The sequence below is a fragment of the Silene latifolia genome, chromosome 1 (genome assembly GCF_048544455.1).
Source record: "Silene latifolia isolate original U9 population chromosome 1, ASM4854445v1, whole genome shotgun sequence".
Lineage (NCBI taxonomy): Eukaryota > Viridiplantae > Streptophyta > Magnoliopsida > Caryophyllales > Caryophyllaceae > Silene > Silene latifolia.
The window spans coordinates 25,053,064-25,081,047 of record NC_133526.1 but is presented as its reverse complement, the minus strand read 5'-3'; the positions used below and the strand labels follow the sequence as shown (position 1 = coordinate 25,081,047).

The 27,984-nt window shown below is 39.7% G+C and overlaps 1 protein-coding gene across 1 annotated transcript; it reads right to left on the bottom strand.

Moving 5' to 3' along the window:
- Window positions 1-144: 144 nt before the first annotated feature.
- LOC141601603 (G patch domain-containing protein TGH) lies at window positions 145-27,984 on the bottom strand. Its single transcript, XM_074421898.1, has 16 exons — window positions 27,695-27,984; window positions 25,372-25,462; window positions 25,197-25,291; window positions 14,923-15,026; window positions 13,967-14,028; window positions 13,812-13,886; window positions 12,384-12,523; window positions 11,520-11,595; window positions 11,350-11,436; window positions 11,168-11,245; window positions 10,419-10,554; window positions 3,868-4,354; window positions 3,264-3,539; window positions 3,062-3,190; window positions 2,677-2,892; window positions 145-1,324 (listed from the first exon to the last, which is right to left on the bottom strand). Exons 1-16 carry the CDS (start codon window positions 27,830-27,832, stop codon window positions 785-787), a joined length of 2,730 nt encoding a protein of 909 aa, XP_074277999.1. The 5' UTR covers window positions 27,833-27,984; the 3' UTR covers window positions 145-784.

The following is a 27,984-nucleotide window of genomic DNA, read 5'->3' as shown; positions in this document are numbered from 1 at the left end:
ATATCGTCTCACAAAACCATTAAAAAATGCAAATTTTGATTACAAATTTAAATCTCTTTTCTAAATTTTTCTAGTGGTTTTATGATCTCATTATTTATTTTAAGTTACTTTCGTGCAAATTCCAGATGTCCCTCTCTACAAGAATTTTTGAATTTATAAAATATTTGAATTTGAAATGGAATAATAAATTTCTGCTCCACAAAATTTGTATTCATATTATTTTGCACAAGGATTTAGCCTAAAACACTACCATATCGATAAGAGTACTTGAACACTCTTAGGTGAGTTCCCTTACAAATCACTTCAACTACAACTGCATTAAAATGAGGACATACTATAACATAAATTTTCATTTAAGACGACACTATCCATCTTAATCTTCATGATAAATAATCAAATAGAAAGAGCAACATAATTTGGTTCTTCTGGTTATCCTCAACCTTGCCTTTATACTAGCGGCCAAAGAAGAGAGAAACCTAGCCCTAAAAACTTGCGACCGCGGAATCAGTCCCATTTGAATTTGTGAGGGCTGGCCCTGAAGGGAAGGATGCGAACGAGGTAATGGACATAAGTTCAGTACAAGCTCAACGACTGCCGAGACCTACATTTGGCTCTAAGAGTTGCTGTAAGCTGAAGACAATAATCCATATGATACAACTCTTGTCCTTTCAACAGATGAATATATATAATCTGCACATGACCGGTTTGCAAAAATTCAGCTTACAAATGTCGTTCATTAGACGAAACCCGGGGCAACATTTTTAAAGATGTCCACAAGCTAATTTCATTTATGCTTCGAGTGTTTTCTCCTTCTATGTTTCTTACGTGATCGTCTTTTATCATCTCTTGACTTAGAGTGATCTCTACCTCCATCATCTGAAGAATCATCATTTGAGCTGCTGTGCCTACGCCGATGCTTTCTTGAACGTTTCCTGCTCCTTTCATCTCCAGAAGATGAACTGACATCATATTTGTCTCTCCTCTCTACACGACTATCTCTATTTGATTTGACATTGATTTTTCCACTTTCTGGTGATTTTATCTGCCTTTTCTCAGAATCAGCAGGTACATCCTTCAATGTGGTGTCACCATCTCTAATATCTTTAAGATCAACCTTTTGAGCAGAAGAACCCACTCTATCATATGTGGGAGGCAAATCTGGAGGAACCTCCAAGCCAAGTTCTTTACCGAGAGACTCCAAGAAATCACCGGCAACTATGCGGCTTAAAGCAGCACTAGCAGCTTCTGTCTTTTTTACTGGATCTTCCATTTGACTTGTAGCGGGTCCCTCCCCTTCATCATCAGAATCATCAGAGAAAATAGCCTGTTCAAAAGGCAAGTTCAAACAGCAAACTAAGCATTGGTACCTTGTTTAGGTCTACATAGTAACAAAATTAATAATTTGTGAGCTCAGGTAGGTAATCACTGCTTGGTATCTTAAATCGTATTTAAAGACTGAATGAAGGCTAATGTTCATCTATGAGAAAGAATGCCACTCCAACAGAGTGAAAATCCATGGCAGCATTACTAGTTTACTACAAAAGGAGAGATACGTAAATCATCTAGCTTTTAATTAAGTTTCAATAGAAAATATCTGGCTTCTGATGAATTTCCCAACCGTTACCCAACTGTACTGTACATCAAGACTGACAGCTCCGTATTTCAACCAATACAGCGACAATGAGCTTCAAAAGGAGTGGTTATGTACAGTATCATGAAATCCTTTTCTTGTCCATGTAGGAATGTGACTCCTTTCAAATGCCACCCAACATCCACCATCACGACTTTCTCTACACCACCAACTGTTAGCGTAAGTAGGCTAACAGCACAGTATTTTTGGGCATGGGAAAGGAGAGAAAACTACTGTCCACATGGATAGTTGACAGTTGCATACTCACATGTGAAAGAGCCATTCACATTCCTTCACTAGGCTTTGTACAAGAGACAGGCTTTTACCACTTTACCAGTCCTTGTAAATTGTAATTCTTGGATTCATTATCTTCACAAAATCCTACTTATGAACCGACAATGACAATTGCAAAATATTCTCCAATTATCTAAAATATTTCTGGGGCTCAAGGAGAGTATGGTGACGGAGAGGGCACAATGGAGGGAAAGGATACATGTGGATTTTTAGCATTTGATGTTTTTTTGACATATTTAGTGTTTTTATTTAATTTTAAAAAAATTATATTATTTGTTCTTTTCTCCTTTATTACACTTTTTTTATCAACCACTTTCTTATATATTTTACTTGGTTTACTTTTAAGGCATTCCGGATCCTTAATTCTATTTCGGTTTTCAAAATCGTTTTAACCTTTTCTCTCGATTTAAATTTTAAGGTTTTATAAAAGAAATCCGGAATTCGATTTTAAAACCTCTAAGTTTACCTTGACTTTGCATTACATTTTCGCTCTCCCTTTTGTTTTTCATTTTCCCTTTTCTATTCGTATTTTGAGGTGTGCGTTCACCCATGAACGGTTCTAAAGGATGATTCATGTCAGCCGACCCCAAATCATTTGGGATTAAGGCTCTGATGTTGTTGTTGTTGTTGTTGTATCTAAAAGTCTACAACCCAGTGCCAACAATCCTACATAGTTACATAAACCACTTGAGCATGAGATAACCATGCATCTCAAAACAAACCGAAAAACAATGGAGCATACGAGTTCGTACCTTGTACAGGTCCACTGGTCGTTCTACATTTTCAATTTCCACCAAAACCTCAGGTTCGTTGTCAAGCAATTCAAAATGTGTCTCCTCAACAGTTTTCAAAGACATACTAGATTTCCCACTGGACATCACCAAATCCTCTGACTTTGTAGTCTTTGCAGCATCCGGAGTGAAAGCGAGGGTATCTAGCTTGCTTCTCGCTCTTGGAGCAGTAAATGGCTGTAGCATTTTGATATTCAGTTATATTGCAATAAGAAAATTGTGGCAAAGAGTTGTAATACAGAAGGAAGAAAAACAAATCAACTTGGTCCGAAAAAATTAAATAAAACATACATCAGTACATGAAAATAAAAATAGTAACAAAATAGAAGAAAGCATAGAGTCTTGCCTTTCCCAAGAAAGGATCAACGATGTCAAAACGCTTGCATAATAAAGGAGCAGGTCGCCATTGGAACGTTTCACGTTTAGGCTGCACTTTGCTTGATATCAACTCTTCGGTAGAGGTGGTTCCCATTTGCTGTTTAAAGGAAGATACATTATTCAACTAAAACATTGCATAGTAACAAATATAAAATATCTCTGATACAAACCTCAACTCCACCAGAAGTAAACTTAGACATCGAGAATTCCATGAATTGCTGAGCAGAAAGCTTGTTTTGGTTGGCTGATTTAGCTCTCTGTACTGCCTCAGCAGCAGCCTCAAAATCTAATCTCTCGCGAGCTCGAGCAGATTCCGACATGTTGCCTGCTTTACCTGAATCAGTTGAACGAAGTCCTCCTTGATATTTGTCCTTCAAGAACTGTTCAAATCGTTCTTGTTTTGCTGGATCATCTTTGAAAGGCTTTGTGTTCTCAAGAAGTTCAATCTGGTAGGGATAATAATAATTAAGTAAATGTGAGAACCAACATGTTTTTATTGGTCTAAGAAATTTATTGGTCCAAGAAAATCACTATACATACAGAGAAACAAACCCAATGAGCATCTTAGCCATATACACTAGACAATGCCTCTCATAAGTCTTCTATCAAAAACAAAACAACATGGTATCGGACTGAGGCACATATATAATCAGGCAACAAGTAGTTCTCCTATAAAGCATAGAAATCAAAGGAGAATTAACTCAAAAGTTGATAAAACCAACAAATCAGCGAGTGCAAGAATATAATATCATGACTTGAAATATGGTTGCTTACAAGTGCTTCAGGTTTGACGAATGTATCTGAAACGTTGGACTGAATATGTACAACATCAGTGGGTGCAATTGATGGAATTGAATCTGTAGTTGTTCTCTCCAAAGGTCTTTCTCCCAAGATTTTACCACGATTCTCTGCAGTCATTTTCTGCGTCACAGAATGTGATTTTTCACCAGGCAGCCATTTGTTTTTATCACCATGTTTTTGTCGCTCCTCCCACAATTTCCTTTCATAATACTCATGTCCCCTTCCACCGTTGAGAAAGCTAAACAATGGATTGTCATGGTTCTTCTCTCTGGAAATATCTTCAAACAATTTTCCACAACGAGCAACAAGGGCTGCAACTCCATCAATCATGATTTTAAGGGTGTTATCTTCAGGAGGACAAATCTCGGGTGGAGGAGGGTCACTAAAGTTGTTAATCTCAAGTGGAGCAGGGAACTTGTGTCGTGGGACAAAATCCTTCGGAACAATCGGAGGATCAAACCTGGACAAAAACCAAAGAAGAAAGATCAAATTTTAATCAGTTCACAGGTAAATCATACTGAAATACCTCAATTGCCCCTTCAACAAAGAAAGTAAAGCGTAACTGCTGATTCGATGAGACTGCTGATAAAAAGGGTAAGGGTTTTCTCATTGGTACCCCTGAGTTATCAACTTTTCTCAATGGTACCCCTCCCTTTTATAATCCCCAATTATACCCCTAAACTTTCTTCTTGACTCCCAACCGTTACCATAGCTCTTTTCCGTCGAATTATTTCTGTTAGATTATGACTCAGCTGCTGAGTGGATTTTGGGTGAGAGAAGGTCTATGGTACATTCAGCCCTCCGCTACATATAACGTAAACCTTGATGAAAAACCTTCGCATTTTCCATCCTATTGTTATCAATGCATAACAAGTTGAAAACCTTGATGAAAAACCCACAAACATGAAAAAAGCAAACCCACCAAAGAGAAAATCAAGCAAAGACGGACAAAAAAAAGTTGATGGAAGAGGTAGAAGAATTAGGATGTCAGCAGTTTGTGTAGCTAGAATTTTCCAATTAACTAAAGAATTAGGTCACAAATCTGATGGTGAAACTATTCAATGGCTTTTACAACAATCAGAAAATGCCATTATTGCTATAACTGGCTGGTACTGGTACGGATACGAATGAGGAAGCGAAATAAATAAAAGAAAGATGTTTGATAGAGGTCTCAAACTCGTTCATTCAAGGATGAATGAAAGAGACGAAATTGGTAACGATATTTGACTAAAAGTCAGCCTAGACTTCGAGTCAATTGGATATTTGGGTCAAAGATTCGCCGAAATCTTGATCCAATGGTTGCCTAAGTTAAAGACCTATTTAACTTAACTCGAAGATTTGAAGTGCCTTCTCAAATCTGAGATTTTGTGATCAACCTTGATCGTTTTTTTCCTGAAATTCTTATTAACGTTTTAATGAATAATGAATAATAAACATACAACTTATCCTATAAATAATAGTAAGGTCTTCTTAACCACCGAGACTCCCTAACAAACTCGATAACAATTATTAAATCTAAACTAATCTAAACTAAATCAACAGATTAAATAATTAAATTTATTAGCTAAGATTCTAACTAACTATAATCTGAAGATCAGTTTTATTCCGACTTTAATTATTCCTAAAACCCGGACCAGACTGCAATCAGTTCGGCTTAGTTGGTTATTCAGTAAAAACCCGACTTTGTTTGATCTCCTAGAGGTACTGCTATTGAAGTCTGCTAACCCGCGTTGGACTCCTACCCGTGCACTAATTTAAATAATACGTCACCATCAAGAATCGTATCAGGTACCATCCCCGCTTCTTTCTTATCCGCTTCCGGTTCCTTCGTTTCTGAACATGGTACCTATGTTTGTGCACCATTCCAGGACTTGGAACTTGATTGGTAGTAATCATTTGCGTCCGGGTTCGTCGGGATACGAGTTCAATTCGTGTCTAGATACCGGGTTTTCAAACACGAAAATGAAAGTGTAAAATTTGAACACGGGTTTGGTGGGTTTTGGAGAGTATAGGAATAGTGGGGATAATTTAGTTGGGTATATCCGAGGATATTTTGAATTATGGTGCTATTAATCAATTTATGAACAAATTAGGAATAATAGCAGGTCAAATGTTGGCATTAACAATGATCATCAGCAAAAGCAAGTTCCTGATCATGCAAGTTCATGATCATGCAGCAACATGAGTGGATTTTGGGGGAGAGAATGTATATGGTACACTCAGCAGCTAGTAGCCATGATCTAATGGAATTAAGTTGACAGAAAAGAGTTATGGTAACTGTTGGGAGTAAAGAAGAAAGTTTAGGGGTATAATTGGGGATTATAAAAAGGGAGGGGTACCAATGAGAAAAACCCGAAGGGTAAAATGGCACACACCATTGTTTAAGAAACGTACTCCATAGTTACCAACAAGAAACAACTCAAATGCCGATGTGCATTGCTCGCCAAGTCTACCCAGACCAAGAGAAATGAGGATATACAAGAAGAGAAATGTGAGACACAATAGTAAAACAGATGATCAAAAACTTAAAATGTTACTCCCTCCTATTCTACATAACTCTCCCCTTTCATGGAGGGCACGAAAATTAAGGGAGGGGAGTATTATATGATAAAGTATTGGAGTGGGGTAGAAGATTGGAGAGAGGGAAGATATTGTGTGATTAGAATAAGTATTGTTGTGGGGTAAGATGATTAAAATAAGGATTGTTGTGGGGTAAAGTGATTAAAATAAGATAAAGTATGAGTATTGTGGGGTATTGTTGTGGGGTGAGTTGATTAAAATAAATATAAATGTTTGCCAAATAAGGAAATAGGGAGAGTATTGTGAATAGATGAAAAAGGAAATAGGGAGAGTTATTTAGAATAGGAGGGAGTATTCATTTTATCCTTCTAAATTCTGGCTATGCCACTGACATTTACATTAGGCACCTTTCTCCGCTAGGTTTACACTGCCAACAACCTAGACTAACTCTTTCTTATTCGGTGAGGTTGGAACTTGGAACACTTTGCTTCTCCCTTTAACTCTTATTTTTAGCCTACCCATATCGTACATCGAATAAAGGAGGTCACACACAAGGAAGGAAAGGCATCAGATGGCATAAGATAGACACTAAGGGTGAAGCACTTGCCTCCAACTATACAACTTCTTTAAACATAACTTGAACTCTTGTTTTGTAGAAGCAACTTCTTCTCTATATATCAGATTTCCTCTAGAGGAGGATAATTACTTAGCCTCGTAATCAGTAAAAGCAGCAAGATTTTCAGACGAATCCTTGTCACAACTGAAACAGTTGGCAATTCCCTTTCTTTTTTTTAGAGGTAATTCCCTTTCTTAGGCATCCTCATATCTTGTATATTTATTGATTTATCAATATAAAAGTTTCTCAATCTAATTAAAAAAATACGGTCATCGAAAAATTGGCTAACTTTTTTAAAGGACAAAAATGAGGCCACAAATCTAAAATAAGCAAATACTACTTCCATCCTATTGCATTGTCCCCTTCCGACTTTGGCAGTTGGATAATATTCCAGTTGATCAGGGGAATAACATCCCTCTCATTGTTTCTTTCCCGGTAAAACTTTCTTTGCAAACTAATAATCTTTTTCAAGACGCCTTTAGGAATCTTGAACATAGACATATAAAAGAGGTTCCAACTTTTGAAATTAGCCCAGCCTTCCAACTAGCCAGCCTTCTCCTTCCACCACCGACTCCTAGGTGGAGTTTGAGAGTTTATTCGGGTTAGAACCCAGAGGAATACCCAAATATTTCACAGAGGTAATTGTACTACTTGACATCCCATTTTCCGAGCATTTGCTTTTCCTATCCAGGTTAGGTTTGGTTCTAGGGTTTGTGTTTTTAGTTTTCCTTAATTTCTCAATCTAGGGTTTGTGTTTGATTTTCCCTGATTAATTATATCCATAGTATTGAATGGTCGAGGCAAGTGGGACTATTATGGGCCTGATCAACCAAAGTGGGACTAACCAAAGGGGTCGTAGCATAAACATGGGATAAACAAATACACAGTACAACCAAAGTCTTAGTAGTTATATCTCTTTGAATTTTTTTTAATAAATAAATACAATGATTTACGAATATGTTTTGATTAATGGATCTAATTGCCGAATTTTTACGGTATTTCTCAAAATACTTTCTTAGTTGAATTTACAATGACTTGCAAATAAATGATTCGTGTTCGGGCTCCCAAATATGCATTCGATAATTATCATGATTCAACTCAAGTTCTCAAAGCTCAACTCAAGTTCTTTTATCTAACTCAACTCAAGCTCTTTTTGTTGAAGTTTTGTATTACAAAGATTACAAAATATGTAACTAATACAAAGGCACTAAAACAGAAATGAAAACAATGTAAGACGGTTTAGTATTGGAGCTTTAATGACTCATTGTTCGTAATTTTGGTGAAGCTACGTTTTTGGAGCTTTAATGAGTCGTTTTTCGAAGGTTTATTTTCATTATATAAGTCGTTTTACATTTTACCATGTATTAAATGTTGCTTTCATTTCCCAAAGTACTAAGAATTAGGAACAATATGTAATTTAAACAATTTTATTGGTGGAAAAAGTTTGTTTTTAAAATTTTCAAAGAGCATTAACACACCTAAATAATAATGCAAACATTTTTCAATACTTTCTTAATTCTTGTGAAATAATCTAAAACGACTTATATTAGGGAAGGGAGAGAGTATCTCTTATCAGCAAAAACACATACTCCGTATACATCACAATTTTAAAACATCAAACAATGTCTTTCAATGGAGAACTCTCTATGAATTTTTTTCATGGTTACCACCAAAACTCTTTTACAAATTATCTAGAAAAAGTAAACTATGCTCGCAATTTCTATTAGAAATTTGATTTGTTGAAAAATAATGTCGAAATTCTCAAATAAAACCGGTAGAGTACCTTCTTACACAAGATGATTCTTGCTTATACAGTAAGGCTCGATACTTACAACTTTGCACAATATTGCACATTGAGTGATCATGGACTCATAGTCACGATCACAATCACGCCTCTAAGGCTAGAATTTCATCCTTGATTCCATCAAAACAATTCAACGATTTAAAAAACAATAATCGTGTTATTGCTTCTAGCAACGGTTTACTTTTATGCCAAACCTATGATTTTCCGAAACCTATGAGATTTTTTTTGTATAACCCTGCTATAAGAAGAATCGCGTATATTCGGCCAATGAATAGATTTTCCTTCTTCAATTAATTGGGAATTACCGTCTTATAAGACATACACATTACGGTAATTAGACCATGTTGGGGTATGGTAAAATAATAATAATAATAAGGTGAAATCCACGGGAAATTTACTATGTTTTTCGGAGAAATTTTTTTCACATATAAAAACTACACTTACATCGATTCCAACCTCCGTATCTTCAACCATTATGTCTTTACTAGGCGGTCGAATATACCCGATTCTTCTTATAGCAAGGTTACACAAGAAAAATTTTTATAGGTTTCGGAAAATCATAGATTTGGCATAAAAGTAGACCGTTGCTAGAAGCAATAACGCGACTATTGTTTTTTAAATCGTTGAATTCTTTTGACGGAATCAAGGATGAAATTCTAAGCTTGGAGACGTGATGGTAATCGTGATCACTCAATGTGCAAAGTTGTAAGTATCGAGCCTTACTTTGTAAGCAAGAATCATCTTGTGTGAGAAGTTACTCTACCGGTTTTATTTGAGAATTTCGACATTGCTTTTCAACAAATCGAATTTCTGATAGAAATTTCGAGCATAGTTTACTTTTTCTAGATAATTCGTAAAAGAGTTTTGGTGGTAACCATGAAAAAATTTCGTAGAGTTCCCCATTGAAAGTCATTGTTTGATGTTTTAAAATTATGATATATACGGAGTATGTGTTTTTGTTCACAAGAGATACTCTCTCTCTACCCATTAAGTCGTTCTGGATTATTTTACAAGAATTAAGAAAGTATTGGAAAATGTTGCATTATTATTTAGGTGTGTTAATGCTCTTTGAAAATTTAAAAAACAAACTTTTTCCACAAATAAAATTGTTTAAATTACCTTTTTTTCCTAATTCTTACAGTAATACTTTGGAAAATGAAAGCAACATTTTGGGAAAAAAATGTAGAACAACTTATATAATGAAAATAAACCTTCAAAATTTACGACCAAAAACGACTCATTAAAGCTCCAAAATATTACGACCAAATACGGTGGTATGATGGGAGAAAACTGCGGTTGATGACCTAATCCTATGTCAAAAAGTTACGATATAAATGGATGGAGGGAGCACTACATAATAAATAATGAGTATACTAGTATGCATAACCAAAGTGAAAGTTATTATTAGGTACACAACATACATACTATCTGAAGTAGAGAAAAGAAGTGCACATTCAATAGTTAAATCACAAGTAAGCCGTTTTGCAACATAACTGTGAGAAGTAAACAAACTGCAAAAAATGACGTCATAATTACTTACTAAAGCTAACAAATAAGCAAGGGCATATAAACGCTAAAAAATACCTTTCTAGCTGATACTCGGCATTCGTAGCAGCTCTAAATTTAAGGCCAACTTCCCGATCTGGCCCAGCTATCGTAAGCCTATCGTCCTTTAGCGGTTCATCATCCTCTGGAATATAAGTTTGTGTATAATCATGTCCTGCAAAACAGACTTAGCCATTTAGAATGAAAATAAAAGTAGGTCAAAGATTATGACAAAACAGGTAAAAATTTTTACCACCCTTTTTGATAGAAAAATAAGATATTACCAAATATTTAAATAATTAAATGAGCAAAAGTGGTAAATAGGTACTCATATGGAAACACTAATAGATCCCCTATTTTTGTTGTATAAAACACTATGAGAATATCGAAACATCTTAAAAGCACTAATTATTTTGCCTTTAACCAGCAAATAAGGTACAAAAAACAACCCTTCCCGGCCCCAAAGATGAGCAAAACAATGTCTATTGCCAGAGAAACAAGAAGAGCTCCAACAAAAGTAAATCACATGTAAAAATTTGTCAGACAGAGCACTGTTTAAGACACATGCTCCAGAACAGTCCAGAAGTCGTATGAAAGAAAGAAACTGTCTTGGAGAGTTCTGTAAAAATAATGCTGCAAATGTAATTGACTATATCCTAAAGCTGATAGTCACACACACACCAAACTGAAATCCCATAAACGGAAAGGTTTGAAATCTGGAAAGAGAAAATTGCAAGTGTGAACAAAGCATGAGCATGAATCAAAAGAAAACTCTAAGATAAACTAACCGGAAGAATAAATATCCTCGTCTTCAATATCGAGTTCTTCCAGTGCTCCAATTCCAAAACCAGCAGCAAACCTTCTTGCTGTAAGCATGAAATACAACTCATGAACTTAACTCTGAGGACATTATTCACACAATGACAGATAGGTGAGGAAATCCAAAAAAGAGAGGGCTAAAGAAAAGTACACTTGGCAGGTACAAGTTCCGGTTTCGATGAGAATGGTTGTCGAAATCCAATGTCATTGCTCCCAGATAACCGTGATCTTTTAGCTTCTGTAAATGAAGCCAATTACTAGAGTTTCAGTCCAAAAGAAAACAGCATGACCAAGAAAGATGCAATTGACAATATCACATACCTCTGAATTCTGGAGCATGCTTGTATGGATCATAACCTAAACCATGCAAATCTTGCTTTGGCTGACGAACATATACCTAAAAAAAAGTAATTAATAAGCCAGTTAATATGCTACCTCACCATAAAATGAAGTATATATACAGAGATTGCAGACAAGCAATATCAACTTTGTATAAGCCCAAGGGTTAGATATTTTCTTTAAATTATAATGTGCTGGGTTGGGTGATCAGTAGACCTGGCAAGGAAAGTTGTTTGGTTCTTATAATTTAAGGAGTGCATCTGTTAGAATTTGGGCAGCGGAAGTATCGTGGACCCAAACGTCACTAACATAGATCATTTGTATAAGTTGGAGTGATACACTTTTATAATTGTGGGAGAGGATGTAAGAGATCTGATCCCATATGGTGAGACCTTGTAGCTCTCAATGAGAGCACAAGACTACACAATATAACACATTGTACATAAAGCCTATTTATATAACTTACCTGACTTTAAACTTCTCTTAGCTATTAATGTATATGCTATCTATAACTCCTCTTAGTTTAATGACAATTAACATGAAATAAACATAAACTAATGTAACTTAAAAAGTTAAGTTACACAATTAAGTGTAAAATTCCAACAGCATCAGTGACCATTGACCAACTCTTGGTTGAGATCTATCTTCTTTGTTCCTCATCCAACCAAATTAAAATATCACTAAACTACCACTGATATCTTCAGTTGAATATTGACACATTAAATAATTGTTGACTATCTTGACGCAAAAATACATTTAAACGTATAGCACCAAATTAAGTGGATGAACTAATTATCTATGGAAAATTATCGAGTGACAATACAAATAACAAGTGGAATGACTTACCGGGGTGATCTGTGCATCAGTAGCAGGTTCCTCAATAAGGTCATCCTCACCATCTGCTACAGGTTCACAACCAGCCACATGTCCACTTCTAACACTAGATGAAAAGGCTAGAAATGCTTTTCTTGCTTCCCGGCGAACTTCTGAAAAAGACAAGGTAAAAGAAGAAACACAAAATTCTTAGACAGCTTCAATTTGAATCAGAAGGAAAATACTTTTTCACAATGGGCAGTTTGAGATAAGGCTAGAGATCAGTTTACAAAGCATAAGAACACAACACCCATTAAGTGAGTGCGCAACAGATATGAGAGAGGGAAGAGAGGCAGTATAACTTAAGTTTTCTGTTATGCTCAAAGGGAGAGCAGGGACATCAATGAAAAGAATGGATTTAAGTCCATTTATTCCACCCCCAGAAACTAAAAAGGAGAGAGAATAAAGCAATGAAAGGTAGTGTTCACAAACAGACTCGAAACGATCCTTATTCCTTACTTTATTGCATCTTATTGTTTTATGTTTAATATTCTACTCAAGTCTTTCCTTCACCCATTTACACAGTTCTCAGTATGAACTACAAATTCTCTGCTCACAAAGGGGTTGTCATTTGAAGAATATTATGGAGATAGAACTATTAGAAAAATACAAGGGCGAAAATATCAAATGCCAAAAGCAAAGCATGATCAAGAGTGATGTACTAATGTGCGTTTTCATTTTTTTCCGATAGTAATAGTAAGTAAAAGATATGTAAAGGAAGCCTTTTCAAAATTAAGGAAGCCAGCAAAATTATGAACCTCGTAAAGTCACTGAAATGTATCCTATTCGTAATCAATATGACATCTCTGTCACTGAAAATTAACAATTGTGCCGCAACTTATATTTGATATAATTGCTTCTACATGTCATCAGTTTTTTTTTTTAAGCTGCTACATAATTGGAGTTACTCGAGATAGGCATTTCACTGCGATTGGCACTTGACTTATCTTCTTTTTCAAGATAAGATCACTCATCATAGCTTGACAGCTTAATTATCCTTTTCTTTTTGGTGTCACCCCTAGTGCTATGTTACTCCGACTCTTCTGCTTTCCCCACGTACCCGTGTCCGACACCCCTTACCTGGACAAGGGTATGACACTTCAACACCTCATTTTAAGCCAAAATATGCATATTTTTCATAAAAAATGGCCATGGCCGACAATACCCATGTCAGATAATTCTAAACGAGTCTGAGCAACATAGCCCTAGTGCCATTTAGTCAATAGCCTCACTTACCAAAACAAAATGTATCCGAAGTGAGACATTACTTACGGTTTAAAATGTAAAAAGACAAGAATAATCATATCAGTCTCAAGTCTCAACATAAGCAGATACACAAAGCTAGGTTGACAGTATGGATATATTACATTGGGATATATCAAGAAGCTTTCAAGAACATACCCTTGATTGAATGTGAAGATGAATCCTTTATTGATCGTCCTCGTCGCCATCCCATTTTCATTAGCAACTTCACACCTAAGAGAATACATTGTTTCAGCTCTAGGTGATTAGCACAAGACATGCTTGAAAGAAAATTTACTTTTCAGTGAACAAACCGATAGATTCTGAAGCAGGAGCAATTAACTCATCGGGAACAGGACCAGGAATGGCTGAAGGCCTGCCAACACAAACTCTTTTATAAGCCACAAACTTTGCAATCGGTTTACATTTTTATGAAGTACTTCTACTAGTTAAGGATGTGACACCAAATATCGGCAAAACAGTAACAACCAAGAGGCATGCAAATAATACTGGTATTATCAAGCTAAAGTAACCAGCCACTTAAAAAAGTACACTGTAGAAAAGAGGAGTAACATGTTATTTTAAACTAACAAATAATACTCCGTAGAAGATTCTGCAACTAGTTTACTGATTAGAACTTATTAATTGCAACTAGTTTACTGATTATAACTTATTAATAATACTTTTCTGCTCTGCTACGTTCTTCATTGATTATTAGAGGTAATACTTCAACAGCAAAATTTATTTTCAAAAAGTTACGAAAAGTCAAATAACTGATGGGAAAAAAACTCTCAAAAATAATAAGGATCACATATACTAGTCTTACAGGAGAGAGAAAAAAAAAAGGTTTAACAATTAAAAGAGAGAGAAAACAAAAAAAAGGGTTTAGCAACTTAACAGGCCCTTACTGTTTTGGAATAAAAAAATGAAATTTACAGGAAATCAGTTCAAATGTAGCAGGAGGCAAGTCAAGGAAACCACATGAATCTTGTTCTGGCAGAAAGATACATCCAGTCTAACAACTGTAGCAAATGACTTCGCTGTGAATTTATGACATCTATAATGCCACTTAAAGAACGTAGCCAAACAATTCTTACAAGTCTTTACGTACAAAACAACCACATTTAACTAACTGGTTTCGCAAAACCAAAGCTCAAGCCAATAATATAACTTGAAAGCAGCCTCCAGTCTATATCCCCCTATGGGAAGACACGAGGGTGGATGTAGTCATATACACAGTTAACAAGAGTAATAAAGGGTAACAGAGCACCTCTGATTCTGCTGCTTTTCCGCTTCTTTTCGAGCTAGCTCTGCAGCTGTAAATCCAAAGGTATCGAATTGTGATGATGTTCCCAGCAAATTACCTTCCATTTCCTGTATGTGAAAAAAAATTAAACAATTTAAAATTATAAAAAAAAAACTCAAATGAAAACCATAAGGAAAACAAAAAAAACTTAAATGAAGTATACTTCTCAGAGATTGACTCATAACATTCTTTTAGCCCCAATAACAAATACACTAGTTTACCTTGTATTCTTTGGGGGTGTATGTACTATGGTTAGAGAAGACGTACGTGATTCGAAAGGATAAGAGATATAAAGCTTATATGAATCATTAGAGAAAACCCTAGCAAAGTAGAATAGAGGCAAGCACGCAATCCACCTGGCAAACCCCTTTAGAGAATACTATAGAGCACGCTTTACAAACATACACTATTATTTCCTTTAAAAGTTCTAACCAGGTACGATTGAAAAAGATAGTACAGGATTGTCAATGATTGTAGAAAGGCTCATTCAGGATCATACAAAGATCATTTTTCTTCTAATTTTGGAATATTATTTGCTTTTTTGTACTTGCAACTCAGAACTAAAGATATATGTAATATATTAATATTGTTCCGGGTATGATTACGGAGCAGATTTGTTACCACGTAAGCTTGTAGAATGATGACTTTGCTTGACTCTTCCTTTCGGCCTCTCCTGAAACGATGAACAAACTGAGGGCTCGGCTTGGTACCGAGCGAACTCACTCCAGGGGATTATCCACTGCCCCTGTCCTTCCAAAGCCGCGTCAATTTGCGGTGTGAGAGTCGGGGGGAGCGTGAGAAATATGTCTCCCGGCATAAGCTTAAGATGGACGCCTTTAGGGTCCATCTCAATGAGGACGAAAGACGGGCGATGAAGCTGTTTGAGGCTGAGAAGAATGGGACGCCGAAGGGATGGATGCCCCCGACGCAGATCATTCTTCAGGATGAGCCGCTCTGCCACGTCGGCCTCATACCGGCCCTCGAACAGGGTGAGTGGGGTCGGTGTGAGGCCCATCTCTACTTTTAATGTTTCTATTTTTGAACCTTGATTTATTTCTTTTACTTAACTCTTGCTTCGTTTCCTTTGCACCGTTTTGCCCGGACCGTCTCGAGGAAATCCTCAAGAAGACGGGACTTGACAAGGACAAGAAAGTTGTTGAGTTGCATCCGAAGGCCGATACACGTGATCGCAGAGCATCGGCGCCAAACAACCTCATGGATCGCAGTTGAAGGCCCTAGATGTGACGGCGGCCCGTGCGAAGGTTGCGTGAACGTGCCGCGCCGAAAGCGAAAAGCAACGTCTTCGGCGGCGACGCGTCAACTTCGTTCAACCTCGATTCAACCTCCAATCCTCGGTCCCAAAAGGAGACGGTGGTGGTCGTCGATATTACCGATGAGGAGGTCACCGTGGCGGAGGAATCTCCTCTCTTACGTAAGAGGAAAGAGAGGCGTCGTCGCTACCGCCGCCGTTGCTACTCGCTACCGAGGCCGGCAAAGGAATGGGGCCAGCCGGCCCTCTGTCTAACAAGCCCGAACCGGTACGGATTTAACTCGTGGCTCGATTGGTATGTCAATGAATGTTGACATGGATGCTTTGTCCGCATTTTTGTAGAGATCAACCGCCGTCTACCGTCCCTCTCGAACGGCTTATTGAGAAGCGACCGGGCGTGCAAGTGGAAAAGATGCCGCCGTCATCTCCTCCTCCCCGAAGCCTTCCCCGCCCGCATTAGAAAGATCTTTGGCGAAGGGTGATATGGCGGTGCTCATATTATGGAGCAAGAAAAGGTCATGGCCGAAGTCGCCCACGCCTCGAGCGGCTCAGCTTCGAGCTCGCCGCCGCGAAGAAGGAAGCCGAGAGGCCAAGGTCGAGGCCGAAAAGGCGGTCTTTCTTTGAGCGAAAACTTAGGGAGGACGCCGAAAAGCGCGATCCTTGCCGAGAGCCCAGTTGAGGCCGGGGAGGCCGATGCCGCTAAGATCTTTGGAGGAGCATGACAAGCTTCGTAAAGCATTTGACTTCACCGTTAAGAAGAGGGAAGAATGGAAGTCATGACGGCTTCGGTACCGAAGTCACACAGAATACAAAGGCAATCCTCACCCGAGGGGAGGAGGACATTCGAGACGCTCCAAAGCGTCGTCATCCCTAACATGTGCGCCCAACACGGGACTGGCCGAAGAAGCCGCCGGGAAGTGATCGGAGAGCTCTTTCTGAAGGCTCCTTTCCGTGGCAAAGATTTGACGAGTTGTTTGATGATAAGCTTGATGCTAAGGCGAAAGCCGCGGAGGAGAAGGTCATGCGGAGGAGGCAAAGGTGAAGAAGGAGGAAGAGGAGGTTGCGGAGAAGGCGGCCCACGCCGAAAAGGCGAAGGCGGCCGGGAGGAAGCCGAGAGGCTAAAGGCAAACTGGCCGAAGCCGAAGCCGCCAAGTCGATTCTCGGGTCGCCCACCAAAGATGATGTTGTTGATGTCGCCGATGGCGGGCAAAGAACAGCATAGTGGAGACGGCGGTCGTCACCAGGTTCACCGCTAAGATCTCGGATAGCTTCACTGCTCGGGGGCCAATTATTAAGCCTTTCCTCCCCGCCACCTTTTGGCACTTCATGTCTTATGTCTGTACCCTTTTGTTGTTCCTTCTTTTTTGTAAACTTTGGTAGGTAGTGCTTAGGCTATCCCTATGGGGACGGCCGTCGACTTCTTCTTTGTATTATCTGTAAACATTTTTAATAAGAATTTGTGTATTCTGCATCTGGCTTGGCCGAGGTCTTTTTCTCATTTTTATCTGAGTTGTCTTCTTACGTTATTAATTGAGCGCTTTTTTTCTGTTTCCACCTTCCCATCATCTCTCTACAATATACTTTGTGCCAAGTAACACACAACTTAATCCCTTTAAGTTTACTGACTTGAGCGTCGGAGTGAGTTCGCTCGGTACCAAGCCGAGCCCTCAGTTTGTTCATCGTTTCAGGAGAGGCCGAAAGGAAGAGTCAAGCAAATTCATCATTCTACAAGCTTACGTGGTAACAAATCTGCTCCGTAATCATACCCGGAACAATTGGCGCCGTCTGTAGGAAAACACACTTACTAAAAGCTGATTAAATCCCTTACAAAAAAAAAAAACAAAAAAAAAACCCACCCAACAAGCTAAGAAGATGTCGAAACAACAAGAAGCAATTGTGACCGACGAAACTGCATTCTATCAGGATGACACAGTCCACAATTTCGAGATGGCGCCCCCACCGGCCGAGTAATTCAACCGGCGTACGGATGCCAATAATACCGTAAACACCGCCGCCATGTCACTATCATGGGACATGTGGTCGATGCAGCCCAAATCGAAGTCGCTCCCCGGACTCGATGGGTAATACGCCGATCACCCCGCCGCAACGACGGTGACGGCAAAGACACCCGCAGTGACCAGGGCCCATAAAGTGACTCCGATCAACTGAACGGAGCAATACAAGGAGCCGAGCACGCAAGGACGCGGCGGTGCCCGTGGTGTCGATGGCGGCATCAAAGTCCTTCCCACCTCGCGGGAGGACAGCGTCGCCGCGCAACAACGAGACCACCCCGAAGAAACGAAGAAAGGAGCCCGACTCACCGTAGTCGGATAACAAGAAGCCCTTCCCGCTACGGGGAGAGAAGCAGGACTAGGGATGCGAGGAGCCGATCGCCGCGTGTCATTCTAAGCACGTGGTCGACAGCCCCTCCATGACTACGTCCTCGAAGTTCCGGTGCCGACCAAGTCAAGCCGCCGTCCCTATCGTACAAAGGGGACAAGTGACCCAACCGACCACGCCGAGGCTTTCGAGTCTTACATGTCGCTATGGGAGCAGCCTGATGAGATATGGTGCCGAGTTTTCCCAACAACCCTGCACGAGATGGCCCAGAGTTGGTACAAAGGGCAACCTAATGGCTCGGTGTACTGTTACGCCGACCTCAGGAATAATTTCATAGCCCAGTACGCTTGCAACAAGCGAAGGGCCGTGGAGACATCGGATCCCGACTATCCGACGGGGGATGACGAGTCCCTCCGAGCTACGTCAAGAGGTTCGACGCTAAGGTTCAAGCAGATTCGTGAGCTAAACCCCGAACCGGCGGCCTTCGACCGATGAAAGGCCTGCCGAGGGGCGATTTCAAAAATGAGCTCATCAAGTGCGAAGACCTCAATCTAGCCTCCGCCAGAAAGATGGCCGACCGAGCCAAAAAGGTGGAGGACTACCACAAGGAGGAGCCGCCGGGAGAACACTGACGAAGGTCGCCGTGACAATAATCGGTCACGACCTGAAAAATCTAACAGGAAACAGAACTCGGCGGGCGCCGGGGGGAGTTCAGGACCATACACCCAGAAGCGGTACCACGGTCTCACCCCTGGTCAAATCACCGGCCGAGGTCTTTGCCCTGAGCAAGAATGAAGGGCAGAAGTGGGCAAGGCCCCCCAAGACAAAGGCGGAGGGCGACGCAAGCCAATTTTGCGATTACCACGGCCAGGCCGGCCATAAGACCGACGATCGTCGTCGGATACGAAGAACGCCATCGAGGAGCCGATCCGAAAGGGGGCCCTCGGCAAGTATATAGCTCGGCTGCGGAATCAAGCTCGACGGGCGAATAGGAAATCGGTGTTCCAGGAGGATAGGAGTGATCCGGTGGTTATCGGAGGTAACGAGAACGGAGGGTCAGCTAATGGGCACAAACGGCACCTAAATGAGCTTTACCAAGCCATCAACTTTGTGCCCACCACAGCGATCCCCGCTGGTGGTCCACCTAGACATAGCCAACCACTTGGTCAAGAGGTGTCTAATTGATACAGGCGCCTATACAAACATAATGTTCAGGGAATGCTTTCTCAATCTCGGTCTGAAGATTGAGAACCTGAGCCCCTGCACCAACCCACCGTATGACTTCTCCGGCCGATCGGCCTGGTACCCCTGGGGTCTATTAGACTGCCGGTGATGTTTGGCCAAGACGGTGCGGCCAAGAATGTTTTTTCTGAGTTCGTGGTCATTGACGGTTCGTCCGCCTACAACGTCCTCATAGGTCGAGTCACCTTGAGTGAGGCCGATGCCGTGATGTCCATCCGGGCCCTGACATTGATGTATGTCTCGGACCGGGGGGAGGCACAAAAGCTCGTCTCAAAGGACGAGAAAGACGAAATTGTCAATGTCCAAATATCTGCCAGAGGGTGTAACATGCAGTCCCTCAAAGTGGCAAAGAAATCAGAGAAGGGGAAGAGCCCATCCTTACGACAGGAGGGTGATCCGATGAGCACCAACAGCGTCAGCATGGTCGAGGGGGCCGAGACCGAACAAGTTATATCACCGTCCCTAAGGATACCTTATGTGGCTGCTGCTCCTAACACCAAAACACAAACTAAAAAAAAACAAATAGAAAACTTGCATCAGCAGTTTGCTCGGATACCTTATGTGGCTGCTGCTCCTGCTCCTGCTCGACATCACCATTATCAGGCTGCTACTCCTACTCGACATCACCATTATCAGGCTGCTTCACTTGCTCGGCATCACCAATATCAGGCTGCTTCTCGTGCTCGGCATCACCAATATCACGCTCCTCCTGCTGGTAGTCATTGGGAGGATTGAAGCTATTAGTGTCTAAACATAAATTTCTGGTTTGGCTTATTGCGGAAGAAAGATTACTGACACAAGAAAACACAAGACAAGACAGACTCCATCGAATGCAAATAATTCAGGACAATAGGTGTTACTGTGTGGCCTAGAGGAAGAGGATTAAAAGCTTACCGCATCAGGTTTATACTTCAGGAATGCTTCCACCAAGCTCCACGAATCCTGCTCGTCCGGGTTTACATGGTGCTTCATCATGTCCATGAGATTCTCCAAGCTTTCTGTCATACCTAGGTTCGAGGCATAGGGCATTAAACCCTCTAGGCAGAACTTCAGAAGCTTATCGCCAATTTCTTCACTGATGCCAAGCGCTTGCTTTTCAAAGCAACAATGAGTCCCAATCTTGAAAATTCTCGGAGCGGGTTCAAAGAAATCTCCGCCTCCCAAATTGGGAGCAGCACATTTGGGCTCAAGCTTGGCAGATTGTTCAAGCTCCAACTCGGTATCTTCGCATGAACTACACCTGTGCTGGATATGTCCATCAAAAAAACCACTTCTGGTTAGGTTGGGCTAAACTGGTATATAGCAGAAGGATAAAAAAAAAAAGAGTAAGTTACACTTACATGATTGACGTTCAAGTCCTTCTTCAATGTCTCCAACCTTGGAGCAGAAATATAGAAATGAAGTGGCACGCTTGAACTGTTTCTACGGAGGTGCTTGTCAACCTTAGAATTTGTACGGTAATAATACCACGCCTCAAGTAGAGGCGTGAAACAAGTCAATGAGATCTTCGATTTGGACTTTCGCTTTCTCAGTATATCTTCCAACTTCTGAACATCACTCATGACTCTTGTAAACATGACTTTCACCCAATTAGTCTTCTCAAAGGAGCCTATATCCTCGACAAGACTAAAGGCATAATCACCAACTGTTTTTTTGGTAGACTTAATAACGAACACATATTTGTACAAATAAACATACATGATCTTCTTGAAGTCCACTTTATTTTCCTCGTCTATCACCATCTTTTTCAAAACCTTCTGAATACTGCTCTTAGTCAGGAAAACTTCCTCAGGGCCATCGAGCCACTTACTATAATAATGAGGAAGAGGTGTGACGTCCGTAGAATCAATAGAAGCCTCACTGCCCTCGTTTCTCATGCCTAGCACGACTGCCGCCTCGTCGGCGCAGAACTTGAGGTATTTACCATTAAAACAAAATGCATTCTTTTGATGATCGTATGAGAAAACTACAAACTTAAAGACAGGAATTGATTTTGTTTTGAAATCGGTACTCAACAAATTTAGAAACGGAGAATCTTTGAAGACATCCAGTTTCACCTTACGATCTCCCTCATCTCGGAAAAAAAGAGGCAGGTCACCTAGACCCTCATCTATTCTTTTTCTTCTTCCGTTTTTCACAACCAGACTGATGTTTTGTGATGTATATTTCGTTTTACTTATGTATGTTTTTGGTTAAGCAAATGGAATAAGCACTAACCTTTTCGTTGATATGTCTTTGTAGATGGAGAAGAGTTTGACTAAAGCAGATCTAGAAGTTTCCCCTAAAGACGCCCCTAAAGACGCCCCTAAAGCCGCCCCTAAAGCTGATGACATTGGTTCTCCCGATGGCTTCATTTTCCCTGAGTTAGAGGGTCTAGGTGACCTGCCTCTTTTCTTCCGAGATGAGGCAGATCGTAAGGTGAAACTGGATGTCTTCAAAGATTCTCCGTTTCTAAATTTGTTGAGTGCCGATTTCAAAACAAAATCAATTCCTGTTTTTAAGTTTGTAGTTTTCTCATACGATCATCAAAAGAATGCATTTTGTTTTAATGGTAAATACCTCGAGTTCTGCGCCGACGAGGCGGCAGTCGTGCTAGGCATGAGAAACGAGGGCAGTGAGGCTTCTATTGATTCTACGGACGTCACACCTCTTCCTCATTATTATAGTAAGTGGCTCGATGGCCCTGAGGAAGTTTTCCTGACTAAGAGCAGTATTCAGAAGGTTTTGAAAAAGATGGTGATAGACGAGGAAAATAAAGTGGACTTCAAGAAGATCATGTATGTTTATTTGTACAAATATGTGTTCGTTATTAAGTCTACCAAAAAAACAGTTGGTGATTATGCCTTTAGTCTTGTCGAGGATATAGGCTCCTTTGAGAAGACTAATTGGGTGAAAGTCATGTTTACAAGAGCCATGAGTGATGTTCAGAAGTTGGAAGATATACTGAGAAAGCGAAAGTCCAAATCGAAGATCTCATTGACTTGTTTCACGCCTCTACTTAAGGCGTGGTATTATTACCGTACAAATTCTAAGGTTGACAAGCACCTCCGTAGAAACAGTTCAAGCGTGCCACTTCATTTCTATATTTCTGCTACAAGGTTGGAGACATTGAAGGACTTGAACGTCAATCATGTAAGTGTAACTTACTCTTTTTTTTTTATCCTTCTGCTATATACCAGTTTAGCCCAACCTAACCAGAAGTGGTTTTTTTGATGGACAGATCCAGCACAGGTGTAGTTCATGCGAAGATACCGAGTTGGAGTTTGAACAATCTGCCAAGCTTGAGCCCAAATGTGCTGCTCCCAATTTGGGAGGCGGAGATTTCTTTGAACCCGCTCCGAGAATTTTCAAGATTGGGACTCATTGTTGCTTTGAAAAGCAAGCGCTTGGCATCAGTGAAGAAATTGGCGATAAGCTTCTGAAGTTCTGCCTAGAGGGTTTAATGCCCTATGCCTCGAACCTAGGTATGACAGAAAGCTTAGAGAATCTCATGGACATGATGAAGCACCATGTAAACCCGGACGAGCAGGATTCGTGGAGCTTGGTGGAAGCATTCCTGAAGTATAAGCCTGATGCGGTAAGCTTCTAATCCTCTTCCTCTAGGCCACACAGTAACACCTATTGTCCTGAATTATTTGCATTCGATGGAGTCTGTCTTGTCTTGTGTTGTCTTGTGACAGTAATCTTTCTTCCGCAATAAGCCAAACCAGAAATTTATGTTTAGACACTAATAGCTTCAATCCTCCCAATGACTACCAGCAGGAGGAGCGTGATATTGGTGATGCCGAGCACGAGAAGCAGCCTGATATTGGTGATGCCGAGCAAGTGAAGCAGCCTGATAATGGTGATGTCGAGCAGGAGCAGCAGCCTGATAATGGTGATGTCGAGCAGGAGCAGGAGCAGCAGCCACATAAGGTATCCGAGCAAACTGCTGATGCAAGTTTTCTATTTGTTTTTTTTTAGTTTGTGTTTTGGTGTTAGGGTGCTGGTAGTGTTTTGGTTTTGTGGTTCTCAAGTTAAGTAATTGTGGGTGTCAGGGTGATATGGTTTTGTGTAGTTCTGGTGATAGGGTGTTCTCAAGTTACTAGTTGATGTAGTAATTCTGGTGTTAGGGTGATGTAGTAATTGTGGTGTTAGGGTGGTCTTCAGTTTAGTAGTTGTGGTGTTAGGGTGTAGTAGTTGTTAGGGTGTTTGGTTGATGTGGAGTTCTGGTGATGTAGTGTAATGTGGTAGATATAGCATTTAGGGTTAGATATAGTAGTTAGGGTGTCTTAGGGTGAAATGGAGTTCTGGTGTTTAGTAGTTAGGGTGTTAGGTTGATGTGTAGTTCTGGTGTTCTGGTGTGAGGATGTTGGGGCGTTAGGGTCGTATAGTAGTATAGTAGTTAGGGTGTTAGGTTGATGTGTGGTTCTGGGTGTACTTCAGTTGTGGTGTTGGGGTGTTAGGGTAATAAAGTAGTTAGGGTGAAATGGAGTTCTGGTGTGAGGGTGTTGGGGTGTTAGGTTGATGTGTAGTTCTGGTGTTCCGGTGTGAGGCTGTTGGGGTGTTAGGGTCATATACGCTTTCTAAAATATTGTCTTCATCAAATATGATTATAGAGATTTCACTTCATTAGATAGACTTTCAAGAGTTTCAACATTATATCATAGTAGTACCATACAGATTATACCAAAGTCTTTGCATAAGCTAAAATCTGACAATCCTCGATTCGATCTTGCGATAACACGCCATCTTCAATCCAAAGTCGGATCTCAATCCTAACAACCCCACTGTACTTTAGTAGGACAAATTTATCTCATTTCTTATACTCCCTCCTATTCTCAATAAACTTCCCCTTTCCTTTTGGCACAAGGGAGAGAATATGAACCGCACAAACACACAACCCCACATAAAATTAAATTTGGACCATACAAAACTTCCCGAAAAGGGAAATAGGGAAGATAACCCGAAAAATCCGTAAAAGGAAAGGGGGAAAGTTATTGAGAATAGGAGGGAGTACAACATAGGTGATACCATCGTAGGCCTGGAGCCCTGGAGTCAACTTGGTGATGTAGCCAACTTCTTGCTTTTAGTTTCAGGGACTTCACGAATTGGAAGTGATAAATGAGACAAGAAGTAACATTGAAGTAGTTGTTCATCAACTAGTCAAACAAAATACCTAATTACAGTCGACACTTGCTGACTACTTTTTCGAGAAAACTGAGAGATGAACTAGTATCAAACAGCCCATGTATATTTTGTGAAATACCCAAGTAACCCATCTATAATAAATTAGCAAAGGAAAACAATTCTGAAAGTTTTTTAGACATGGCCGCGAAAGAAAAAGGAAAGCAGCCAGCAGAGTGCATAAAAGCAACATGAAATCAGGAAAAAAGATATGACATACAGCTTTCTCATCTTCATCCCAAAAGTCCAAAACACTCTGCTTTTTAATTTCACCTCTGGTCTTCCGAGATGACGAGAAGGATTGTGGAGTCCAGCCTGCACAGTAGTTCATATATAAGCGCAGGTCCACAAACAAGCAAAAATAACAATGACACTATGCATAATTCATTTCATACCCTCCTTCGATCCCACTGTATTGTAATAACCAGCTGAATATCCTCCCGTAAATGCTCCATGAAATCTTCTTTTCCCATCTTCATCCCTAACCTTAAAACAACATACAATATTTGTAAGAAAAAATTGGCATGACTAAATTATCTGTATCAAATATAATATCTGTAATACTATTCCACAAAAGCAAAATAAACATGGCAAAAACAGAAGGTGCCATTGTGAAAGTCCGTATATGATGTGTTACTTCGACTCGTCGCCAATGGGGCCACGCCCTTGTCTCACACGACACTCGATATGCTTATGGAGCATGCACCCGACCCTTACCAATTCAGCAACTCTCCTAAAAGTGTAAACAAGGAAAAGTAGAGAAAGAGTGTGTATAAAGCATTTAATATGACACCGATTGTAAGCTTTACATCTTGAACATCAACTATTTCACTCAACCGACTAAATATTTCAATTTCATAGATATATTACATGTGTCCCCGCATCTGTACTTCATGGCTTCATTTAAACATAGAGTTCATGCCTGAAAATTAGAGTCGTGCTGAGCACAACCTTAAAGGGAGGAGTAAGTCTCCTATAAGACAGTTTTACAATAAAATATTGTAAAACCATACAACAAAGACCTTAATGCCCTTATCATGTAAAAGTGGTGGTTTGTGGAAGTTATTTTAATGGGGTCATTAAGGAGAAATATCACTTGGTTTTACAATAAAACTTGTGTACAACGGTTTTCTATAAGAATTATTGTTAAGGGGAAGTGGTTGGTTGGGGGGGGGGGGGGGGGGGGGAGGATATTTATATGTTAAAATCATTACAAAAACTGGATACTAAGTGAGTAAGTGGAAAACTATTACAAACACAAAAAGATAACAAGATTAGCTCTGAATTAGAAACAATTACAAATAGAGTGAAGTTAAACATGAATTCTCATGTAAGACGGTCTCTCAATAAGATCTATGTGAGACCTGTCACGTGATATGGGTAATTATTAATTCATTTATCCTTTTTCTCTTTTTTTGCTAGTATCTAGTGTAGTAAATCTTATGTCACACACTAATCTAGTTGAGAAACAATCTTTCAGTAGACTTGCTACACTATAAAACCATTCTCGGCACCTGACATTAATTGACAGAATGTCCAATCAAAAAAATCTAGGACAATACTAAGGCCGAATGAAACCCAAGAAATTCATTTTAGCGAACAGGCCATGATCATCCAGGATAGCTGGTTAGAATATTAACACCAAAAAGTCAAAAACAATAACTTGTCTGAAGGCAGTCTGATACGCTTCTGCTAATAATGACTTGATAGCACTTTCCCAATACGAAACAAGTAGAGTTTAAAACACTGTTTGAAATCAGGGTTGCCTTATTCGTAAAAATTCATATTACAGTAGATAGCCTGCATGGTAGTTCACTCCATACTAACTTGTAACAGTGTAATACACTGATAATAATAATACACAATACCATTTTAATCGCGTAGGTTAATTACGCCAGTTCGTAAATTTGTATGAACGAGACTGTTTGATAAGCTTTGATTCTTTTAAAGGTTTTTTAAGGATTAAAATAGAAATTACAGAGTAATATATAATACTTTAAAGGATTTGTCAAGGATTAAAATTCAAAACAAGTTTCTTAAATTGCCATAACCGTCTCATGACAACCCAAGTTTTTGCTGCTTCGGCCGCTTCGTTACCATTGCTTTTCCGTTTCAGCAACACGTAGACTATTTGCTCCTCTTTCAATTTTGTCCCCTATCTGCACCACTTACTAATTCACTAGCTTCGGCTTATTCTACATAAAATTCACCTAAATTGATACACAAACTCGAGTGCAACAATTCGCTATATGTAAGGGGTTAGCGCGAATCCCATAACTCTATTTAAAGCCATAAACCTAAATCACTTCCCAAATCTTCCGAGCTACAACTCACAGCAGACAAACAACCGCCAAAACTCTAATCATGCCTCCAACCCCAAACTAACGATACGACATCTAATCATCAAGGTTTGCAGATATATTGAACGCAATTACGCAAACATTCACCAACAACAATTTCAATAGTAATTTGCAGTGACACATTACATAATCTCACTCACACAACAATCCCTGAGATGAAATTAACCAACAATGAAGCTAAATAAACCCTAATTAATCAAAACTAAAGAAACTTAAATCATCGTTCAATTGCACTACAAATTAAACTTCGAAATTCGCAATCACATCATCAAATACGAAATAATATCATTCAGAAACCCTAATTGATCGAAACTATAGAAAAAACAATAAAATTGGGGAAAATGAAAAAAAAAAAAACCTCTTGTTTCCAGGAAGGAAGAGTACGAAGTTGAGAAGAAGCTTCAGCAAGAGCTTTCTTCTTTCGAGTAGTAGAAGTTTCTTCTTCGTTCAGTATCGGCGTTCCAACGTACACGAAATCTTCTTCGTCGGAATCCATTAATGGCGGTATCAAATGGTGAAGAAGCTGAGAGAAAATGAAAATATTTCGCAGCTGGTGGTGGTGGTGGTGGTGTTTATTGGGAAGTAAACCGTTGATTGGGAACACGATAATTTTAAGCGTGAACCGCAATTTTAATGATGGTTCTTGCA

Excerpts from the sequence above, each read along its gene's own strand:
- LOC141601603 (XM_074421898.1), bottom strand. The coding sequence starts at position 27,832 with ATGGATTCCGACGAAGAAGATTTCGTGTACGTTGGAACGCCGATACTG. Across the intron at positions 25,292-25,371 it reads TACAGTGGGATCGAAGGAGG|GCTGGACTCCACAATCCTTC; the intron begins GTATGAAATGAA and ends ACTACTGTGCAG. Across the intron at positions 1,325-2,676 it reads GACCAGTGGACCTGTACAAG|GCTATTTTCTCTGATGATTC; the intron begins GTACGAACTCGT and ends CCTTTTGAACAG.